This window comes from Tachypleus tridentatus, chromosome 1, assembly GCF_004210375.1.
Source record: "Tachypleus tridentatus isolate NWPU-2018 chromosome 1, ASM421037v1, whole genome shotgun sequence".
Lineage (NCBI taxonomy): Eukaryota > Metazoa > Arthropoda > Merostomata > Xiphosura > Limulidae > Tachypleus > Tachypleus tridentatus.
This window is the reverse complement of record NC_134825.1, coordinates 93,572,931-93,598,084: the sequence shown is the minus strand read 5'-3', so window position 1 is coordinate 93,598,084 and position 25,154 is coordinate 93,572,931. Positions and strand designations below refer to the sequence as shown.

At 31.8% G+C, this 25,154-nt stretch overlaps 1 protein-coding gene and 1 long non-coding RNA gene across 4 annotated transcripts in view; both read right to left on the bottom strand.

Annotated features, from left to right (window-relative positions):
- LOC143255685 (uncharacterized) overlaps positions 1–25,154 on the bottom strand; it is an 82,527-nt gene that overhangs the window by 18,755 nt on the left and 38,618 nt on the right. For all 3 annotated transcript variants that reach the window (XM_076511744.1, XM_076511752.1, XM_076511758.1), the window contains 6 exons: positions 22,425–22,479; positions 19,330–19,467; positions 10,823–10,913; positions 7,216–7,295; positions 4,830–4,909; positions 4,162–4,348 (listed from right to left, as the gene is read on the bottom strand). In XM_076511744.1, coding sequence (XP_076367859.1) covers positions 4,162–4,348; positions 4,830–4,909; positions 7,216–7,295; positions 10,823–10,913; positions 19,330–19,443 — 552 coding nt within the window. In that variant the 5' untranslated portion in view covers positions 19,444–19,467; positions 22,425–22,479. The remainder of the gene's footprint in view (positions 1–4,161; positions 4,349–4,829; positions 4,910–7,215; positions 7,296–10,822; positions 10,914–19,329; positions 19,468–22,424; positions 22,480–25,154) is intronic.
- Positions 3,042–3,780, bottom strand: LOC143255706 (uncharacterized). Its single transcript, XR_013030799.1, has 2 exons — positions 3,442–3,780; positions 3,042–3,230 (listed from the first exon to the last, which is right to left on the bottom strand). It is a non-coding gene; the product is annotated as an uncharacterized LOC143255706 (long non-coding RNA).

The window sequence follows — 25,154 nt, the reverse complement described above, 5'->3', positions numbered from 1 at the left end:
TGCTAATGCTGGCGCAATGACTGATTGCCTCCGTATGCACTTTCTTGCATTTTGCCAACAATTGAGCAACCTTATAACTTGCAATCAGTCCTTTTTTGGGCAACTTTATGTAGTTCACAAGCTTCCTTGATTATTCATGTTGTTGAGTTGCAAGATTCTTGAAGTATTCTTTTGGTTTATCCTTCACAGCTAAATGATTTGTTTCCAAGTGTCTCTTCAGTTTGCCAGGAACAAGCGCCTCGTTCGATAAAGCTGCATTGCAAAGTGAGCAGAATGGTAATTGAGAATGTTCCAATACCAAAACGATAAAACCGTATTCGATGTATTCATTTTTGTATACTTTCGTTCGATTCTTTGCTTTTGATTCAACACATTCTCCTTTTCAGCACCAGACTTACTTAAATATTTATCCATGGATAAATGATAAAGCTAATTCATACACGATAAGCATGAAGTTCTGCAGTTGATATAAAATTCCTACCTACAGCATAGTAGCTGTAGCTTACTGCAGAGTGAGAACATATTCCAGAAAGCAGTTTGATTGTCTGATGCATCATTTATGATGTACGAAGCGCTTGTTGCACCACAATTAAACTAACAGTCGAACCGTTGCAGTCGAGAATGAAATTTAAGTATGAACTTCTGTGCCAAAGTTCAATGAAATCCATCAAATATTTTGTAATGTTTCAGAGTGTCTCTATAGTAGCTTTTATTAACTGATGTGTTCGACTTGCTTGTAAAATCCCAAGAAAGTTGAATGTGTTTGAAAAACATCATGGCACACCTGCCAATCTCTCACGGCACACAGGTTGAGAATCACTGTGCTACACAAAGACCAATCAGCTGTTAGAAATTCTCTGTGTATTATATGTAGAGATATTGATTCTTCTTAGTATATGAAGCCAAAAAACATATTCCATGATGGTAAAAGACCCACCTGAAGTAAAAATGTATCTCAAGATGACTTTGTTAACCTAAAGATGACCTAAGATCTTAAAAAGATGACCTTAAAAAATTTCACATTTTTAAGGGATAAAAATAAATGCATAGATTAGAATTTGTTGGAATTTACTGAAATAGTTAAACATGTAACATTAGCTCACACCACTGTTTAAGTGTCTGTTGGTGATATTTAATTGTTCACCAAAGTACGTGTACCACTGCATGTTTTGAGAATAAATTAAAAGAAAATGATAATTCAGCTTTAGAAATAATTAATCAATTATCCTTGTTGAAGCATGTATTAATTCCTTTTTTATTTTTGTTCTGTTTTTTTTTGCAAAGTAGGGGTACAGCTTATGAACAGCATGGTTTTCTATGGGTTCTTCTCTATCTCCAATATTATGTGATTCATTCATGAACAGTTTTGAAATTGATGCTTGTAAAAAAGCATAAATAAAATGGAAATTTGACTAAGGTATACTAATGACAGGTTTTTGGTGTAGCAGCAAATTAGGAAAACCAGCAGTTTTCCTTTATTGAATGTATAAACTCAGTAAAAACTTTGGAAATTGCTATTTCATACTAATATATCATATAATTCTCCAAAAATTGCTGCTTCTTACTCTTATGTAGATAGATTAAAATTGTATTGTAAACAGGAAGATATTAACAACTAGTCATTACTAATTAAGTAGCAGTAGAAAGAGGGTTTAATACTGGTATCAAATCAGAGTTGTCACAAAATTAAAATACAGGGATCAAAATATCAAATTAAAATCAGTTGCTGAAAAACATTAAGAAAGAAAAACTTACATTACTACATACACCTGGTTTACCTTGTCCAGTAATCCAAAAATTTAAAAACCAACAACATATCTTTCCAATATACATAGACTAATGCACAAGATTATCCAGATTCTTAATATATTTAAATATTAAATAATTTAAATGAAAAAAAAAAATGGGTATATATAAAATAACATGCAAATGTGGAGCAAACAAGAAGAAACTTAAAACAGAATAAATGAATGAAAAATATATCTTAGAAATAATAATAAAAAGATCTTGCCTTTAGCTGAACATACCAATTATATTGGAAAAAAAATGTCATTTCAACACAATCTACAAATATTAATGGTAATAAAGTATATGAAGCTGTTGAGATAATCAAGTGTAATAAAAACAATTTTAAAGTATTAAATAAGACTGAAGGGCAACAGTGAAATGTTAAGAGATTGCATGAAATTCTTTATGTTAAATTGTATCTAAACTTACTATGATTTTAAAATTTTAGTTTATTTTCATACAATAAAATTATTAATTAAAACAATTATATTTTGAGACTGAAGACAATCATATTAAATATTTGTGGTGTGCTATTATACACTGGCCTTATTTCTTTAATACACAAGTGTTATCCTAATCTTAATACCAAATATTCATAGCACATTTTTATACCACATGTATAATTGCTATTGGTCTATTCTCATTTTAAATCTATTGATACATTTCTTTAAACCTACTCAAAAATATCCTTACAACAAGACTAAGTGATGAAAGATAAAAGTAAAATAATACCACATGTGACAGACTGAATATATTTACAGGAGATTTGTTGTATTTTCTTTGTCTTCTACAGAACATTTATGAATACCATTAATTTTACCTCCCAAGTTTTTTTTTAGTTTCCTCATACAACAACCATGCCATATATAATAGTTTTTTCACACAAAATGCTAATTAATATAAATATCTCAACCACTTCTGTGCCTTCATATCCCAGCTAGCTTAAAAGCTCCAGAAGTAGTCAAAAGGTCTGGATAGTATGTGTTATTTCTTAATTGCTTATGTTGTAAAAGTACAGAAATGTCCATTATTCCCTTCAAACTTTGCTTTTGTGACTTGGATAATGAAATTTAGAAATTAACCTATTTTCTATGTAAAAATGGGCAAATTTGAACGTTTTCATTCACATAAGGTCTGAATAAAACAACATATGAATCAAGATTTACATGTATTCATACTAAAGTTATGCAAAAATGTTTAGAAGTGAGTAGTTTTTTCAAGATGACTGCTTTCTCTCTGGCAGAGTGGGTACAGGGACCTCAGGGCAGTGTGGCACTGGGATGATGGAAGGTCCAAATACATGACAGCTGATGCATTCTTGCCAGCCTGATGTTTGGAAGGATCCACCACGCAGAAGTATCATTTGCTTGAATGGTCAGTGAATTCATGCCAAATTCTTGGAACAGCAAACTTTGTGGCTCTCTTTTCCCCTCTGTACCATCCTGCAAAAGAGCAAAATAAAATTGTTATTATGAAGAATAAATTTATTTCATCCATAACTAATGTGTAAGTGGTTCATGCAAAATATTTTGTATGTGATATTTTTTCTATACTATTGGAAAATATAAAAAAAAAAATGTAAATTTTAAAAGGTCTAAAATTTGTATAATATAAAATCTAACTACTTAAACAAGCAAAAATTGTCCGTCTTACCTTCTAGAGTTTTTGCAGTGCTCGCAGGTAAAATGAGGTGCCCAGGATTTGTCTTGATCCCCAACAGGCATGTCGAAATATCCCTTGTAGGCTTCACACATTTTAGCAGATGCTGTCACAGAGTACTTTTTCGCTCTTGTCTTGATAAATTGGCCACATACATAGCAGAATGCATTTGGAGAATGCTTGTAGCTTTTTGATGCCATCTCTGATAAAATCAGATAGGTCTGTGTGTTCACTTAGGCAGCTAGAACTAAACTGAAGTGACAAGTGGTGAACCTCTGTGTATATATGTATATTACTAAGGAAAGTTCTAGAAAATTCTAAAAGGTTCTTGAAAATTCTAGCAAGTTCTACAACATTCTAAAAAGTTCCTGAAAATTCTTGTAATTTCGAGAAAATTCTCTGTCAGCTACTCAGCAATGAATCTACATGGAATGTTCTGGAAAGTGGGTAAATTTGAAAATTTCATTACCCAGCCCACAAAAGCAAAGTTTGAAGAGAAAAAATAGGTCTTTTTCATTTACTTTAGGTATAAGCGATTCAGAAATAACACTTTCTGCCAAGGAACAAGAAAAAAGCAAAAATTTTGTTATAGTATTATTATACACTCTTTTACTTTCACTTAGAAGTTCTTGTAATTATACTTTAATGTTTTAGATAAAGTATTTGGCAAGAAAATTTCAGTTTACACAAATTATTTTTAACTAGTTAACATACCCATGATGGGAAGTACACAGATGGTTCAAAGTATCTGCCCTGATGTTTCTCTTTATTCAAGTTTCCAAAATCTGCCTGTAGAGCATATGCTGCAATAATGAAGGCTCGATCATCTGCTACTGAATGGCAATATCTAAGAACATTCTCCCGAAGCTGAAGAAAATAGTGATGCCTGGCTACTTTATCACTAAAGATTCAAAAATATTTTTTATTGGTTATTTTATTACAACAAAATAACCGAGGCATTTATTTTAAAATAAACATCTTTTGTTCACATACAGACATACCAATCATAAAATAAAAGTTTGTGCTTGATGGTTCAAAATCTTCAGACACTATAATCACTAGGCCCTCCATAATAACTCTAAAAATGCCAGATTTCAGTTTTCAATTCAGGTTATGGTATTATAAGCTACAGAGGAAAACTATATGATTAAAATATTTTGAAATTCCTTGGGTATATTGACTTGTGTTAAGTTATACAAATTAGGTACTTAATAGACTACTCTGAGAATTTTCAGAATTAAACAAAAAAAAACAAACTCATCTTGATATCATAACCAAACAGTAATTATTTTTTCTTTCAGGAGTTTTATCTAATGCATATTTGACAATAATTGATACAAAAGTTAGTACAGAAACTGAAAATTGATTCCTTTACAACTCACCTAATAAGCAAATGACTATCAATGTAAAACTGAACTCTAAGGTGGAGAGTAAGATATGGGACTCCAACAGAATTCACTCCCTAAGCGTCACAGTAAAGGAATATATATCTTTTATTAGTACTGTACAGAAACTAAATAACATAAGTATATACAATAATGTTACTATTGCAGAAAAAAGGCTAACATTATATCAACACTCTGCAAGTGTGGGTAATTTTTGGTCTCTCTTTATAGGTATATAAAAAAAGAAAATGTTTTAATGATTTTGCAAATGGTGAAATAAGTACCACATAAAAAAAATTGTTTACTACAGTCAAACTACACTGCATTATTTCCAAAACAAATACAAATTTACAATATCTACTGTGCCAGAATACAATCGTTACTAAGTATTTTTAAATACACAACAAGTTTTAAGAGCTACCTTTATTAGACTACATTCACAAAAGTAATTTGTTTTAAAAGGATGGGCAAACTGTCTTAATTTTCTCATTACAGGGTCAATGTGACCAACCTTGTTACCATTTTGTGCTTGGTATAGTTTGAATGCTATAACATTTAATACAGTAAGCACATCTTCACAAAGTTTTGTAAATTATCAGTAAACAAGGCTTTTGTATATAAAATATCAAATTTTTGTATCAAGTTTTTTTTAAGTAATGATTTGCTCTTGTATTTTTTTCCAATATTAAAGTTTTATCTTAAGATTAAAATGCTTTTACACATCTTCAAATTTCATATGTAAAATTTTTATATCCTCCAGATAATTATCAAACATTCTTTTCAGAAAAATTTTATACTGTTTCTGATATTTTCACTATTGGACTTCTATGTACAAGTTTGATTGATATGACCAACCTTGTAGCCATTATAAAAAATTAGGAAGTATATATTATTTTTTCATTCCAGAATGACACCAATTTATAACAAAAACACAATGTTTAGTCTAATAGCTTAAATCTCATAACATTATACATCTATATATTTATCTATATTTTCAGCCATGCCTGACTAACATTACAAAATTGCAATGATAAAGCATGCATGTACTCATGTTAGCATAACCAAGAGTATTAAACTGGCCTTAATAAAGTAACCTGTCTTAGCTGTGTTCTAATAAACCAATATTGTGGAAAATACAGTCACACTTCAATCATAAGTATATACATTAATTACAAATAAGTTCTGAAATTTCAATTATTTTTCATACAACACAGATCAGTAATAAAGAAGTATAGAAGACAATTATCTCTTCTAGTTATGAACTTTGTATTTATTTGCTGGTTAAAAATGCACGTGGAGGATGCAAAATAATTTATTTTCTTCTGCATTTTATATATACATTTTGAAATAAAAAAAAATTAAATTGCTATATCAATACCACAGAATTCCATTACAATTTATCAAATTTAATAATTAAGGGACTAAAATAATGATTTTTTTGAGCTCACTAATGTCTTACCTTACTGCTTGGAACTTACATTGTAAAGAAAGTTGTTTTCCCATGCAACTAATTTACAGATGTTGAGAAAACCACTAGCAGGGCATTCAGAGGTTTTGATTGGTTATACAAAAAGTATTGGGTAAAGTATGTATATGTAAGCAAATATGTTTGAATGTGAGTTTAGAAACGTAATGATTTAACCATAGAAAGACTTGTGTTGGTAAGGTTAATGCAATTTTCTTTTATTGAAAAGTTTTATTCTAGAATAAAAATAAAGTTTATATGTCAAGGATCAGATTTCAGTAAAGCTCATTACATAAAATAAGAGGAGCTTGTCACAAGAATGTGCACATCAAATTTAAAAACGTTTTAAATTGTTTTTAATGAAAACTAACTGAAAAGAGGTTAATAAATCAGTGATATATTGTTTCTTGTGAAGTACTTTACAAGAGAAGAAAAATCTGCATCAAGCAAGAACAATGAAAAGAATGGGATCCTTCTATATCAACCAGTATTCTGTGACAGGCAATTTAAACATGTGTAATTACTAAGCCTAAACAAATTTCAGTTCCCAATATAGTTGATTTAGTAAAAGTGGAAGAAACTGTTGAATGAATAATTATTCCTTTTTGATGATAATAATAATAATAAACTCAAACTCAATAATCTGACTTTTTGAAAACAACACTTACACTCCCCTTTTTATTTTATTGGAAGAGTAACTTTTACAGATACACACTTAAAACTCCCTTTGTGGGATGTAATTACTTGAAGGAGTAAATAATTCTAATTTATTTAGTACAAAAACACTAAAAAACAAAAATCACAATTATTTCCCATTTCTGAACAGTTCAATATAATAACTGTCTTACAATCAATTATTTGTTAATCTGGACTGCTTTAAGTTAAAATTAATAGTAAACTTCACAGTTCTTTACTTACTGATCCTGAGTGACTTTTCCATCCTTTTGGAGCATATTTGGCTAATTTAATATTCTGGTCAATAAATATAAACTCTCCATCTGTAATTGATATCATAATCCCCAGATTAGTTTTCAACTAAAAACTAAAATTCACTTCTACAAAACACAAGTGTCAAGTACATCTTCCAGTTAGTGTTATAATAAAGGAATTATTACAATGCATTTAAGTTGTTCATGCAATGTTTAAAAATTGTCACTGTGAAAATGTAACTCGCAAGGAAACCTCAAATCAATTGCACATTATGAGAAATGATAAGACTTACTTTACTCAAAATTAATATTATTAGTCATGAAAGTGAAGCACTTTATAAAAATAAGTTTGTTTATTCAGAAGTAACCAATAAGAATTTCTGTAAGTTATGAAAAAAATTCTTTGAATACTAAAGTTTAAACAATTTGGGAACTTTGTTCTGATAAATTAGGAATTAACAAAAAAAAAGTTCAGCTTGCAGTTAAGCATATATAAGCAACTAAATCTTTCACAAACAAAAACTAGTAGCAGTATAAGAAACGCCAGTGCATTTTGATAACACTTTGTTCCAGCAATGGCTTTTATTGGCACTAAGTAACTAAGCTATCTGCATCAAACAACTGGTAAAAGAAAAACACTTAAAAATTAAATCATTATAAAATGTCAAAAATAAATCAAGGTCAAAAACCAAATGAAAGTTAAAAAAGCAGGTGAGAAACTTAAATAGAATTTAAAAAGTCAGCAGCCTTTAAAAATTTAAAAATACAAGTAAAGTTTACCCCTGATGCTGGACGTTGGTGATGGTGATACTGTCCACAGCTGTAACAATGGCATGACAGTAAAAAATGGGCTGCTATAACTTGAATGTCACAAAGGAAACACGTTGGTGGATCAGATCCAGATAAAAGAAAATGATGGGTTAAAAACTGTGACCAATGCATAACCCAGCCAGAACAACTTCCTCTTTCCAAATGTTCAGAAAAAAGGTGGCCAAAGAGCAACAGAAAGTTTGACCTGGAAAAGCTTGTTATCATGGTGCTCACTCCAAGTTGACTGCCAATTGGCAGGGAACCGAGCCTTGAAAACAGGACAGTAGACTATATTTGTGATAGGCACAGCAATAATAGCACCAGATCAAATGGACTTAGCTGTGATGTCAATGAGCTCATTCATATGATTACTAACATGGTGTGGTATCCAGAAAAACTGGATAGAAATGGAAGATAAAGAAAAATGGGCCAATCAGTGTTGAACATCATTGAGAAGAGGGTGAGAACTGATGTGAAGATATTCCAGAGCAAGTAGAGAGCTAACAGAGTTGGTATAAACAATACAACTGGTGTACTGCATAAAATGCAGGGCTAGAGAAATGGCATACAACTTTGCAATGAATGCAGAAAGTGTAGCAGGGATCATTTGAGCAACCACAAGCCACAACAATCAATGGTAGAGCCCACAATATCACCAGATTTCAAACTAACCATATAAACATGAACTGTGAAATTTGTTTGAGAAGATGTTTGACAAATAGAAGATGGTGCTTCCAATCAGGAGTGTCTGCCTTCCTCAGTTGACTCAAAGACAGGTCACAGGTGGGGATTGTAGTAAGTCATGGTAAACACCAGTGAAGACAGCAACATCATTTAATGATGGAACCAATTCAACCAGCTACACCTGGATACAAGGGCTGAAAGGAAGAATTGCAGACTTCCTATTCAGAAAGAGCATAGTACAGAAGAAAGAAGACAACCCCAGGTGAGATACTGAGGTGAGAATCATAATTTTCAAGCTTATTATAGAGAAAGTTGCAAATGGTGCAGATGAAGAGATTTGTTGGTCTCAGTACACAAATACTGAACTGGGGAAGTGTGGAAAGCCCCCATGCAAAGCCAAAGCCCAAGATGGTGAATGGATACAACAGATCTTGAGCACAGAACATTGATCTGCTACCCAAAAGATAGAAGAGAGGACACAGAAGATGTTCAGTGCTTTTACACACTTGACTGCTTGATATGAGGAACAAAAGATCAGCTTATGGTCAAAGATAAGTTCCAAAAACTTTGCCTCAGGTACAACGGGAAGAGCAAAATCATCAAGATGGAGCTCAGGATTGGGGTGAATACCCCTTTGGCAGCAAAAGTGCATGCAAGCTGTTTTGGAAATGAAAAGGTAAAACCATTTGCAGTGGTCCAAATGATTAAGGGCAGTCTTAAACTGCTTCTTAATAAACCTCATGCTCAAGAAATGGTGCAAGATATGGAAGTCATCGACACAGAGCCTGTTTGCAACAGTAGGAGGAAGTTGTGCAGTGATAAAATTAATTTTCACACTGAAAAGTGTGGCACTCATGACATAGCCCTGAGGGACTCCAAGTTCCTGTGGAAAGGAACAGGAAAGTGTTGAACCCGCATGGACTTAAAATTGCCAGTACATTAAAAAGAAAAAAAAACTTAATAGTTTAAAGCCAGTGGCATTTAAAAATTTAAAACCACAAGTGGACAGTATCACCATCACCAATGTTAATGCCAAGCATCAAGGGCAAACCCATGGAAGAAACATGTTTAAAGTAGTGCCATTGATCAAAGTTGTAACAATGGCATGAGAGTAGGGCTATTATGACTTGAGCGTCACAAAAGCAACACTTTGAGAAAATAAAGTTTGATGATGGTTTGAATAGGTAATGAAGAAAACTAAGTTTAACATAGTAATATGTACGAGATTTCAATAATGATAAAATTTTGTTAGAACAACTAAAGGAGAAGAAAAATCAAGTATGAAACAAAATATAAGCCATATTTTCAAGGGATGAGAATTTCTTAGCAAGTATAAACCTATACCTTGGTATGGACACAAAGATTTTGAGGCATTGATAAACGAGTTGTTGACAAGTAAGGCAACTCACAGCTTCACAGAAATTAAAATTGAATTTTTTTTCTTTATGAATTACACTAAATAAGTAAGTATTACAAATGACAAAATGTGCATTATAAAATAATACTGGATTAGACACTAAAAGGTGCCCATGGTTCTATTTGTGCAAATAAAAATCATTCAAATTATTGATTTATGATGTAGTAGAATGGTAGAATACAAACAAATATAACTAACTGATTTACTTTACCATACAGTATATTTCTATCTTGTACAAAGTTCAAGCACAAACATACCAAAACAAATTATATAAATTTTGATGATCAAAAGTAAAATGTATCCATCTTTATAAAAGTTAGTTTTTTAAAACTGAAAACAAATTACATTAAAATGTTTAAAGTTAATTTAGTAAAATGTATGTAACAATATCAATCAAATTCTAGGAAAGTGGTTAATTTATACTTGGCAACCAAACAAGTAAGTACATGATGCTGAACATAACTTTCTTTAATAACTTAACTTATGCTGTATGTCAAAATTGTATATGGTCTTGAAGATAACTCCCTGAAATAAGTTAAAATTTTCTGTTAAAACTTACTAAAAACTGTGTATTATTAAATAATTAAATACAGTTGTTTCATTAAATTAACAGAATTACCATAGATACATAAAAATTATTCAGTGTTTACAGAAGAGAAAAATAAATGAAAATTTGATTACTCACTGATCAGTAAAGCCAGACCAAACAACTTTGTTTCAGTAAAACCCAAGTAGTTACATACTTGTAAAAACAACTCCTGTCCTTTGCTTGTGACCTGTGTTATAATTACATCATTAAATGAGCTTAAAACATGATTCACATTTTTTGAAGTATTATGAAGTCATTTTTGGAGCTCAAGCTTATACAGATTTATAAGTGTAGGTTGTGAGCAGAACTTCACATTTAACATCAATTTACTCACAGAATGCCTTACTTTACAAGCAATTACAAATTATTAAAATATATAAAAGTTCAAAGAAAAAAACTGCTGATATTTCAGCTAAACTATTTTCTTTGAAACCATTAACAAAAATATATATTGTTTGCACATCTTAAACTTAAGTAATTATCTTTACATACAATACTGGACATGCTCTACGTTTATACAAGAATCTCTTATTACTCCTTCTTATAGCAACTGAGTTTATGGCCATCTAAGATTTATTACCAAATTTGTTTTTCTATTATCTTTCAGCGATACAGATTGAAATAAGTTTCAAATTAATTTAATATCATCCAAAAGTAAACAAAACCTAAGTACTGTAAAGCATGAATGTCTTGAGCTCTTTCATTATCACAGAACAAAAAAAGTGTTAAATCTACAGTAAACCAAGATGTATCTCATACCCGAGACCCTTTAGCTCATTTATGAAAAAATACTTGCATTACTGATAGTATTGCAATGATAAGAACTGATGTAGTTCAAATATTACCTAGCTGATTGTGTGAAAGGATTTGTTATCCAGTATATATAAATAAATTTTATGTTTCAACAATTAACATCTAAGAAATTGTTAGGGAAATAGAAAAAAAATGGGAGTATGAACTATAGCAAAGAGCCTGAGATTGGTTATGTTCATTTTAAATAAGATATTTAAAATTTTATTTAATGCATTATTAAGTCATCTTTTAAGAAAATGATGGAGGTTGGGAGTAACTTCTAGAAGAATTATTAGGAAGGATTTATTATTTTTTATACTTAAGGAACTATTAGAGTTTTAGGGGCAAAAGATGGAAGGAATTTTTAGTAGAAATACTTTCAGGATGGTTTTATTTTATTTCTACTTTTGACATAAGAACTTTTAAGAGTAACTGCCTTTCCACAACTCACTGCAAATAGTGAAAGACAGCAGGAGTTGCAATGGTGTGGGTATAAGCACACACCCTTAATTGATTTTCCATGACTACTAACTGTTTTTTCATTTGTGTTTAGATTTTGTCTGATAAATAGAATATCTCAAACTCTTTTGGGTGCTATTATTAGACAATTTCTGTTACAATTTCATGGTTATGACTAAAAATTACAATGAACTTTATAAAATAATTTTAAAGCTTATCTTATACACACACACACACACACACATGTGTTAGAGTTGATTGAAGAAGTAGGACCCACAATGTGGTGGGGATACACTGTTCATCTTCCTTATACTCCCATTCACCAGTCTCCAATGAAGAAATTCATCAAATTAATTAATAATCGTAAAATAATCAAAATGACACAAAAATTTGGAGCGATAGAAGTGTGTGCTCAAACCCACAACATTCCACATCACCATTCACTGCCTGCAGACAGTTGTGAAAAGGTGACTGCTCTCCATTCCACTGCAAAGAAAAAAACATGAAATAACATATTACCACTTGAAGGTAAGCAAGATGAACTTACCTCCTAAAGTTGGCAGTCCAGCTCCCATGATAGTGATAAAATAATAATTAGTAGCATAGTAGACATATTATACCAGTATATAAAATCCCAACCAGTTATCTAAACTAACTAGTACAACTATCAACCACTACCCCTTAAGTCCACTTTAACTACCACCTGTCACACTCTAAAACAAATCTTTATAACCAATAAGGTGTTCATCTGTATGCAGTAGTGCCAAGTTGTTTAAACGACCTCAGTAACAATTAAAAACACTTATCAGAAACTTTCAGTAAGATCTCTTTAATTTTTACTTCTTTGTATTTATTTAACACATTCTTATAAGTATCACAGAATATTTTAATAACTTTACTTGGAGTTTCTATGTTAAATCCACCATGTATTCCCACTGCAATGTGCATCCTACTTTCACAATCACTTCCAAAACTGAGGATACATTTTATATCCCACATTACAGTCTGTATTCTGGGGATGTTTTTGATACGTGCAGCATCTGATTTTCTCTTGAGCTTGATTTTACTTTTTAGAAATGTCATTAATCAGAGGTTTGAATTTGCTGTTTCTAACACAGTCCTTACTTTTTATTTTGTTTTGCTTGACTGATGAGCATTAATCTTCGATGGATATATGCTTTATGTGCAGTTTTTGCCCATGAGAGAGAGAGGTTATGGTTGTGCACTGTTTTTAATAAAGATCACATTGTACAATTATTTAATAAATGTTAATTTTTAATATTTTTAACATTTTTAACACCTATGCACAATAGCTGTTCAATGTATTTAAATACTTTACATAAACAAACTAACATTGCTATGTATGTAGCACATTAAACAAATCTTGCAAGGAGCAGATTTTGACATCATAAGTAAATACTATGAACTTAAGTTAAAAACTTCTCCTTTACTGTGTTAAGCACTCAAATATCTTAATCCCATCAATTATAAAGTTCATATATTACCTTTCTGATAAATTAGTTAAAGCATGAATAATATATGCTGTAAGTACTGGTTTCCTTCAATGTCACTATTCTTTTTGAAAGAACTAATTATATGTATGTAGTTCTGCTTTTACTTTAAAAAAAATTAACTCATACAGTTGGAAGAATAATAAACACAAAATGGATAAAATATAGAACTGTTAAGTTAAAATAAGTTAGTTACCTTAATAGAGTTTTAATTAGTTATTATGGTTTGGGAAAGTTTAACTAACAATAGTCATCATACTGCAGCTCCTAGGGATAGTTTACTTGTATGGTACATTTTAGAATATATTTGGCCAAGTTTTTTATATCTTTTCTTTATTGATCCATGATACTTTTGTGGATGTACAAAGTACTGACTAAAATAAGAAATTTGTAAATTTGAAAGCAATTATCAACTGAACTTTAACAAAGCAGACTGCTGGCCTATGAGAGATACTTTATTTGAAAAGCAGCTGAAAATGTTAACAGAAGATACATCTGCATGTATATAGCTACAAGTATCTGGCACAACACCATTCAAAACATAACTACAAGAAAAATGATCATAAACCTCAAGTACAATAATCAAAAATAACTTTCAGTAAACAATAAAAGTTAATAAACCCATCAAATTCATCTTCAAATGGAAGATTTAGTTGTGAAAAAAAAAAAAATGTAAAACTCAAATAGTACAAATGCCAGAGAATAAAAGTTAAATTTAAAAGTTGGTTGGATGGTTGGTTGGTTTTTTTTTTTTATGGCACAAAGCAACTAGGCTTTCTGCAAACATTCAGTAAAAAGTTGAAATTAAGGTAAAATTAACAAAATTCATAACAGGAAATTAAGGTGAAACAAAACAAAGTTTAATTTTTGAATTAAAAACATAATAGCATCAAACCCAATTTATATATGTAGTCTATAGTGGTATGAGAAAAACTACAGTAATACAAGTTGTAAAGGACTTTCTGTAGCATAATTGTAATTAACATAATTTGCCAAGATGACTAACAGGTAGTTCAAACAGCAGCGTCAGTCACCCAAACTTGGCCTTTCCAGTTCTGGTTTCGAGTTATTTGGCATTACGGCCATTTTCTAATTTCAAATTGAACTAGATGTTCTTTGATTATTAAAAAAAATTGCATTAAAAAGGTCTAATGTTTAAATTAAAAACTTAAATAGCATTCAAAATATTAATGGCCTTTAAAAAACTAAAAACATTTCTAAGGTTGACAGTGTCATCATCACCAAAAACACCTTTGAATAAACCTTGGGATACGTTTAAAATGATGCTGTCATTGAGAGTCATAATGACAGCAAGACAGTAAAATGTGGCTTATTGTGACCTGAGTGCTACACAGACAACACATTGGTACATCAATCCTTGATAAAAGAGAACAGAGTTAAACACTGTGATCAATGAGTAGTCTAGTTAGAACAACTTCCTCTTTCTGATCTTTACAGAAACAAGACAGCTAAAGTCCAACAGATGGTTTTATTTGAAAAAGCCTGTTTTCATATTGCTCACTCCAAGTCAATTGCCAACTAGCACAAAGCCGAGCCTTGAATACAGGACCATATTCCATATGTGGAACTGGCACAGCAGTGATAGTGCCAGAGCAGATAGATTTAGCTGGGGTGTCAGCGAGGTTGTTTCCGTGAATACCAACGTGGCCCAGAATCCAGAAAAACTTGGCATTGAATATCAGCAAGAACAGGTTCTGAACTAACATGAAACAATTATAGGGCCAGTAGAGAACTAAGCTAATCAGTACAGATAGTGCAATTTGAATACTGCTTAACATCTATGTGATTCAGGGTGAGAGAAATGGCATATAGTTCAGCAGTGAACACACAAGCTGTAGAGGGGATTCTGCATGCAACTACCAAACCACAACAAACAATGGCAGAACCCACACAGTCACCTGATTTTTAACCATCTGTATAAATAGGAATGGAAGGATGGTTCAAAAGATGTTCAGCAAATAACAGATAGAATTTCAAATCAGGAGTGTCTGCTTTTCTCAGATGACTTAAAGACAGGTCACATTTGGGAACTGTAAGAAGCCATAGTGGGATGGACTGACCAGTGGATAGAGCAATGCTATTCAAGGAAGTAAAAGTGCTAGATCCCAGGCAAAAGCTTTCACCTAGAATATCAGCTACTTCCTGGCCATCAGAAAGCAAGATCGAGAGGGGGACAGAATTATATTGCCCACTAACCTTTTAAATCTTGTCCCATATGACGTTAGAACTGGTGGTAGAAGATATGCTGGTTGTGAACTTAATCCAAGATTCCTGGCTTTGACGTCTTACCCATTGCTGGAAAACAATGTGATGTAAGAGCATGGGATACCTACCAAAAGTATCCCAGGCCCATTTTTGAGCCTTCTGTGCCATGTGGCAGGCAGGATTCCACCATGGACAAGAATGTCATGGAAAACATGTCAAGGTTTTAGGAATACACTAAGCAGCTGCTTGTATAATACAGTTGTTTTCTGATGGCAGGATCAAGTTCTGCGAGAGCAGTGAAAGAGGCCCAGTTTGTTTGATCCAGCTTCCACCAGGGCATGTGGGTCAGGTGGCATACACTACAGCCAGTCTCTCAAAATTATAGGAAAATTATCACTCCCTTGTGGATTATTGTCAACCCTCCATGAAAAGTGGGAGAATAGTGAAGGGGAGGAAGTTGAGATCAACAGTAATGAAGGACAGACTAGGTGCTTGAAAATAAGTAGAAGAAGTGCTATTGACAAGAAAAAGGTTGAGATCAGAGAGCATATGCTCTATGGAGTGACTCCTCCCATTAATATCAGCACTTCCCCAGAGGAGATGATGTCCATTACAGTCCTCCAGGATTAAAAAGGGAGACGGCAACTGTTCAATGAGAGCATCAAGGGCTGATTGATCATATGTCTCTCCAGGTAACAGGTAAAGAGAACAAATAGTGATGGCATGACCCAAGGAAACATGGATGGCTACAGCCACCAAGGCTGTGTCAAGTGGTAAAGACACAGTGGGCACATGCTAATCAACCAACAGTGCCACCCCTCCATTCACTCGTCCATTGCACAGCCTGTCATTTCTGTACAAAGAAAACCAACAGAGGTGACTGTATAAGCAGGTTTCAGAAATGTTTCCTGTAAGAAAAGACACACAGGATGGTAGGAAGGAATCAGTGCTTTGATGTCATCCAGATTAGAACGTAAACCTTGACAGTTCCATTGTATCAAGGTGGTCATTTATATTTGTGTATAGCAAACTGAGTGGAGAGCCCTTCTGTTTATGACCACGTCTTATTTCTTAACTGTCTTTATTTGAGTGAGGTCTACCAACTTTTAAGGATCCAGCCCTGGATCGACTGAGCAGGTCTTTACTGTTGAAAAAGGATTCCAGTGACTGAAAACGTGAATGAACAATCGTTTTGCATCTTGGAGTGTGAGAAGATGTACCTGAAGAAATGCACATTCCCAGAATAAAAAAAAGTGGACCTTGGGATATGCTGAAATGTATGTTAGGGACAGAGATGGGTGTTGAAGTTGATTCATCAATTTTTTTTAACCATAGAGATCAAAATACTTTTCATTTGGTTTAAAAATGATTCTTTTGGTGACACAGAGAAATCCATCTGCACTCCTACTGTAGCAGTGGAACAAAGTGCAGCAGCATACGTCCAAGATGAAGTGGTGGACAGCAACTTTCAAACCTCAGGGTAAGTAATGTTTTGATTTGCTTTCAAATGATTTTTCTTCCAACCATTTAAGGCAATAACAAAAGTAGGATGGGTGAGAGCCATTGCAATTGACACAATGAAGGTCCACTTCACACTCACAGGCATCATAGTCCTTGCCACCACAATGAGCACACGTCCCAGAACTACGGCATGATGTCGAGTGACTGAACCGCTGATACTGGAAACATTAGAGGGTTTGGAATGTATGGCCATACCCTGCAATTAAGATAGCCTACCTTGATGGTGGTAGATGGACGCAGTGATGTAAATGTCAGAATGAGGAAACTGGTCGGCATTGTAATTCCATCTTTGCAAGTGGAGATACGCCTCACTGCAGAAACTTCATGGGTGGAGAAATCAGCAAGAATCTCCGACTTAGGGATGTTCTTCAAATCCCTCTCAACAAAAACTTCTCGGGATGAATTTAAAGTAGCATAAGGCATAACCTAATAGGTATACCCCAATCGCCTTTGAATGCAAGAGGAGTTCATTATGTTGAGATGTAGACGTTTCCACCAACATGTCACCAGAACAAAGCTTCTTTACTGATGTTGGAGAGGCAGCAAATTCTGAGGTTCAGAATCTATAAGACATAGTCGTTTACCTATGGACTGTTTTTACTATTTTAAGTTTTAATTTGGAGGACCCATAACAAAAAAAAAGGAATATTTTGGCACCCACTGACCCTACCTACCATGGAGCCCTATGATGAAATGCATTACAATGCTAAACAAGGACACTACAGCAATGTTAGGGATTTGTGAGCACTATACCCCAAACACCAGCATCAGATACAATGTCCACAATACCAGTGAGAACATCCAATGCTGGTACTTGGTTGACCCTAGCCCAAGTAGACCAGCCAAATGACCAAAGGGGGCCACCCCAAAGCCACTTGACTACAGGAATTCAAAGTCAAAGTGGTGTGTCAGGGTTGAGTACCTCAACCACCAGGATACTCTCCTTCCCTTCACAAGTCACCACACATGGCAAACACATGGGTAAACTCAAAGAACAGAACCTTCCCTGGGAGGTCCCCTCACTACATACAGGAATCTACACTGAGGGGAAATTAAAAAGAACCATTTGTTGAGATTCACAACTTACTAAATTTTTAATGACATTTGACTGTTTACAACCAGACAAGATTTACTTCTTCAAGATGAAGTCCTATATGCAACAAGTGCACACATAAAGAAAAATCCACATAAACCACATTATAATAGAGGTTTGGATAATAATTATAGAAGGGTGTAAAATAATGAAAAATTAAAATCTAAAAATGTTAAAAAAATAATGTAGACTGCTTTTAGACTTTACAAACTGTACTTCATTATGGGTTTTGGAAGTGACTGTGAAAGTAGGATCCACACTGCAGTGTGATACACTGTTCATCATTCTTAAACTCCATTCACTGTCACATGAAGAAATTCATAAAAATAATTAATACAATTAATAGCACAAAAAGCACAAACAAAATATGCATTGTATTGCATTTATTATCAGGCATAGTAGTGGTTTCTGTTGACAAATCTTTTAACAGAAAATTATTATACTGGTATGATGACTGTTTGTTTGCAAGAAACTATAAAAGCTCAGTATCAGTAAGCAATTCTAATGAGCTGTAGATGTCCACAGTAGAAGACGAAAAAAGTATGACAAAATTGTAAGTAATTTAAAAGATATATTAATATATTTGCACCTTTTTTAAAATTAAGTAGAACACAAACAATATAAGTTAAATTTTAGCATTATTAAACTAATAGTCATTACAGAAATATATTACCTATAATGAAATTAAAGAAGTTCTAGGAACACTTAATCACTATAAAAACCTTTTCACGTTATTCTTCTGAGGAAAGACCACAAAAAATACACATATTCTCAATTGTTTAATGAAAAAAAATCATTTCAAAAGTTCCTTTGGTTCTCTGACTTTTCAACTGACTTGATTTTTAAAAATATTTATGATGAGTATGTGTACTGACAAACTAAGAAACAGAATATATATTTACATTTAACAAAGAATTTACTTGTTTTAATAGTTAGATTAAAAATAACTTATTCTGTTTACTACTAATTTATACATGAAAGTTCTAACAAAATGTACTTACATCAACAATAAAATATAGTCTTTCTTTTGAAAGCAAGGACACACAAATGTATTTCCTTCCAGAAGGACAAGGAGTACTACAGGAGTAGTAAGCACTTCGTGATGACTGTTTCATACTTAATCTTTTCAGCTGTTTAAACTGAAAGAAAAAATATCCAATTAGTCAATCATATTCATTAACTTGTATAATAATGAATACATTTAGAATTTGGTTTTATTTTTGGTACAATCAGTTGAAAATATATCTTTCTATACCAACATATAGAGAAATGTGTGTGCGTACGCTCACACCCATGCATGCATGTCGTGTAAGTACAGCACAATATATACTTTCTTAATTGCAATATAACAGAATTACCTCTAAAAGAAAAATATGCAATGGAAATTGTAGCAAAATTAAAACTAAGCTGAATTTCACATCATATGTTAATCTAGACTTTTCATATTAAAATGGTAAACTACAAGAACTATTTTTAAATTTAGTTAGGTCATATTTAAAAATAAAAAATTTCACAAACTTCCAAGACTAGCAATAAAACCATTCTGAGGTTGTGGACTTCTCATTCTTTCAGAAACTTGAAACAGAGAAATGAAAGAACACAAAGCAGTTCTTAATGAGTCAACTTCACTAAAAATTGTTAATTTTTGTAAAACCTGATAAGTGGTTTAACTTAATTCACAGTAACATGGAAGCAGTGATATGGTCTAAAAACATCACATATGTATAAGGTAACAATGACATTTATAAGTGCTATTTAAGGACAATATTGATTGTAAATATTTTCAGCCACAATTAATATTAAACTAAAGTATAAAATACAGTTAGCAGCACATGAATAAATGCATGACTTTGTAGTCAGTAATGCACCTAATATCTACTATGGGACAACATTCTTCACAGAAAAGTATCATTAAGAATCTTGATTTTTGTTATAACTAATTAAATCATTCCTGAAAACATTTCTGAAACAAAGTATGTTATTACAATTGATTTTATTATGAAACCAACACTGCAGAATAATGCACACAATTTATACTAAATTTTCCTCAACTACAAAATAAGAGATATTAGATATAATTTTATTTCATCACACATACTGGTTAAAGTTTGTTTTTTTTATTTGATAAATTATACATGCATTTTGTCTCTTATAAAAGAAAAATATTTGAAAAATAATTCCAAATGAAATATCCATCATAAAAAAAATTTTACAGCAATTTACAAAAGTAAATACAATTTTTCATTGTCTAATCCCCCTCTCTCTCAGAACTGTTTCAGTTATATCCATTACAAATTTTAGGAAATTCTTAAAACTTTTTAAAGCCACAGGAAAAGTAAATTATTTCCAACATGTGTACCAGTACATCCTTTTTAAATTCTACACTTTTTTCTGCATTAATTATACTTAATTTGCAGTGTCTGATACATTTACTTGTGATTTAACCTTAGAGAAATCACCATATAATTTTCACATAATAACTAATCTTATAACAATGTATGACCTTTCAACAAGTTGTGAGAAGTTTCACAATAACAACAGAAATCAAATTATACTATGTAACAAAAATTTTGTTCCTGGATAGTATGCGTTATTTCTTAATTGCCTATGTTGTAAAAGTACAGAAAATGGCCATTATTCCCTTCAAACTTTGCTTTTGTGACCTGGATAATGAAATTTAGAATTTAACCTAATTTTCTCTATAAAAATGAGCAAATTTACACATTTTCATTTACATAAGGTCTGAATAAAACAACATATGAATCAAGATTTACATGTATTTATACTAAAGTTATACAAAAATGTTTAGATGCGAGTAGTTTTTTGAGATTTGCGACTAATGTAAATCACTTTCATGTATCAGCCCCCAAATATAGTCTCCCATCATGTTTTCGTTATATGCTCCCAGTTCACAAAAGCAAAGTTTGAAGAGAAAAATAGGTCTTTTCCATTTACTTTAGGCATAAGCAATAGGGAAATAACACTTTCTGCCCAGGAACAAGAAAAAGTAAAGATTTTGTTACATAGTGTTATTCATAACTTGACAAAACAAAAAATACAGCAATAGCAAGACTTTGAAACCAGTACTGGAAACTATTTGAAATTTTTTGAAGCCTCTGCTTGAAATTATTGACTAATCCAGGTAGGTATATATAGTTAAAAACCCTTACTAGTCTGACTGATAAGTAAATAAAAATTAATTGTTCTGCCTGTTGACTATTAAAAAGTTTTAATTTTTTACACAAGATAATGGTAAAAAGAATTGTGAAGTATATTAAATTTTCCATAAATCTTATACAGATCTTTTTTTGTAAAATGTCAGAAACTGTCATCATAGTTCAAGACTTATACATAAATACATACATGTAATTTACAAAAAAAAAGAAGACATTTGTTCAATTATGCCATCCCATCTACAATACTAAACACTCACAAACTTATCATTCAAATGTTTATCAAGCCTTTCCTTACATTAACTGCATCTACCACATCTGTCAGCAACCCATTTTAAAAACCAACTATCCAGGTAGAAGAATAAAGTTGTCTTAGCAGAAGATGATTCCTACTCTGCCAAAATTTTTGTGTCCCCTAGTCCTACTGTTGTCACCATTAAAAATTAACCATCAACACTATCAGTTTCCTCAACAATATTATACACTTGAATCAGATCCCTTCTTTCTTTTTTTATGACAAAATTTCAAATAACTTAAATGTCAAGCTTTTCATCCCACGTATCATCCGAGTAAGCTTCCTCTGAGCCCTTCCAAAAATTAATTGCCACTTCAAGGGTAAGAAGCCCAAGACAATACAGTGTTTCAAACTTGTATTCCTAAACAAGAACTGATCTATACAATGACATTACCTCTTTAGACTTGTATTTATAGTTGCAATTTAAAATTCTCTTTGTCCTGCTATTAGTAACAGCATATTGCTTCAATGGCTTAAGCTGCTGATAAAACAAAACACTGAGATCCTTTCCTTTCATAACACTTTTAAAGTCATTCCCACAGAAATCATAATTTAAATTGTCATATCTCACATACATTACATTGTATTTATTATAATTTATTGCCATCTACAACTTATGCAAACTCACCAAATAATCCACATCCTTCTGTAAAACAGTAGAATCCTCCTCTACCACCCAAGACCTTAAAATTGAAATAAAGTATTGGCCATTAATAATTTACTGATCATACTGTGATAGACGAAACATTAAATGATGAGGCAATAAAACCTACTGTAAAGAAATGTCAAGAATTTAATAGAAAAGCAATTGACAAAAAGAAAAATTAAAACAAACCTGAAGTAAGAATAAAACAGTAATACTCATTATTCATGTATGTAAGGATTTTTCACATACTATAGTAAATGAATGACAATTTTTTGACAGGATAATTTTTTGTTTATTCTAACAGGAAATTATTCAACTTTTCTTTTTCTTGTTCATTTGATTTTTTCTAATACTTAAACCAGAAGAATGGCAATATAGAAATTATGCAAAAAAATAAATTATTTTCTCCTATAAACACTCATGCTACTTTATGCTATATTTCTGCACACTTCAACAAAATAACAGAATTAAAGACTTGAGGTACAGTCCACATTATGAGTCTCAAATTAATATTTTTAAGATTTTTTTTTCTTGGCTCAACTATTTAAGTATAGTGAGCTGACAACATAACTGATGTTGTCAGTAATTATCAAGAATCTCTAAGAGTATATAATAATATCTCAACCACGCTATATTTAGTGACAGCAAGACATTTTGCCCAATATCAGGGATCTTAAGGTGCTTGGGAGATACATCACATTACTACACTTAAAAATTTTAATAAGAAATGAACTTCACTGTTTTGCTCATTTAGTCCTGGTTTAAGTCTGTCAATCAGTACTTTCTTTCACATGCAGTGCCTGTTTGTTGTTTGTAATGATTTTAAATTGTCTTCAATTGATAAGTTCACTACACCAATTCAGTGCATGTTTCTTGGCACCTAAAAATAACAAGAATCTTAAGTTAACATTGCATCAGTAGTGGATCCAATACAGCCTAAAGATAATTTAGAACATTTATAAACTATGATGAAGGGTATGCATGATGACATCACTTGCATAACTGTTTGCTGATTAAATTAGGGAACAAAAGCAGCATATAGGGAAGAGACTGTTGATTGATAGCCTCAAACCAGGATTAAATGGGCAAAATGGTAAAATTTCATTTATTATCAGGAAGAGTAGTGGTTGAGAGTATTTCTGCTAACAAATTCTTTAAGAACAACTGTTATTGTACAAGCTGAATGAAATTGTTAAATTTTATTTCTACATCAAATTTATTTATGTCAGAACACATCAGAAATAGGTTAAGGCTTTTTGGTAACATATATTATTGATTAATATCTTTTTGAATTACCTTGTTTATTATTAAGAAGAACTGGTGAACCAGCAAGCTAATCTTCTTAATCCCAAGGTGGTTCAAGCAATCAAACAATATCAACAGAAGAATAAATTAAGGCACACTTAGGACTTATGATTTGTCATATAGTCTCTGGCCATAATAATATATATAAAAATGCAAGTACATCATCTGTTGTGTAACAAAACTGACAAAATACTGTATCATACAGTAACTTGCATGTTTTCAGTGCTTCTCTAATGTATCTTCCTGATGTTCTGATCAAGTAGTTGTATGTCACCATAAATAATATGATAATTTTAATGAACTTTTCAATGTTCAGTTATAGTTTATTAACTACTTGGTAATGTTTTAATACAAGGAATAAATGACTTTAATAGCACCAAACTTGTTATTCTTGTTTTACTGAACACTTAAAACTTTGCTTTACAGCTTCTTCATTAATGTTCTACTTAAACTAAATTACACTAAAAGCTCCAAATTGGTGTAAATAATAAATTCTAAACAAATTCCCAGCATGTATTCCTACAGCATGTGTTTGATATATTAAGTAGTAAAGCTTTTTGTTAAGCTACTATACTACTATCGGTAGCAAACAGAATTTCTAAGTTACAAGTTGATATAACATAAGTTTAAATGAACAATAAAATGATTATAATTATAGGTACCATCCTTTGTTCCCATTCATCTGTGAATATAACTGTTTGATAAGACATTTCTTTAAATTTTCTACCAATGTACTTTGTGGCTTTATTATGCACTACAGAAAATACTAGATAATGTCAGTTTTTCTGAATGTAATGCTTTAGCAGTATAGTCAAGTATATATTGTTTATATTTTCAATGAATGCTTTTCCATGCTGTATGTCACAATTAGTGTTTGGATGGACCAGAAGTGTTTTCTCACACCAAAATTCTGTATATGAGTGTAATAACAGATACTAACAATATCATGCAACCCAACTATTTCCCTGTAAATTCATTTGTGCATTACTACAATACTATGATTTCTAGACATGTAATTTATTGTTAGAGTAGAAAAAGTGATGTGGTCAATAACTGAAATATTAGTTTTTATTAAATGCACTGGAGCAATATCCTATTAAGTTGTGTTTTTTTTTTGTCAGTTGCACATGACATCAGTTTTTAAGTTCTTTATTAAAACAACAATAAGAATTACATTTTCAGGTAAAGAAAATGTTATTTCAAATAGATACTTTCCTCTGCACCACTAAGAGATATTACATCACACACAACTGTTGTGAAATTTCCTATACATGTTAAAATAAAAAACTCCTACCCCTACACGTTACATGTGCTGTGATAACCATCATAATGCTGTAGTCATCCACTGAGAAGAACAACATTATCTCCATGTGCAGTAATCCTCAGGAGCATTAGCACATGATCATT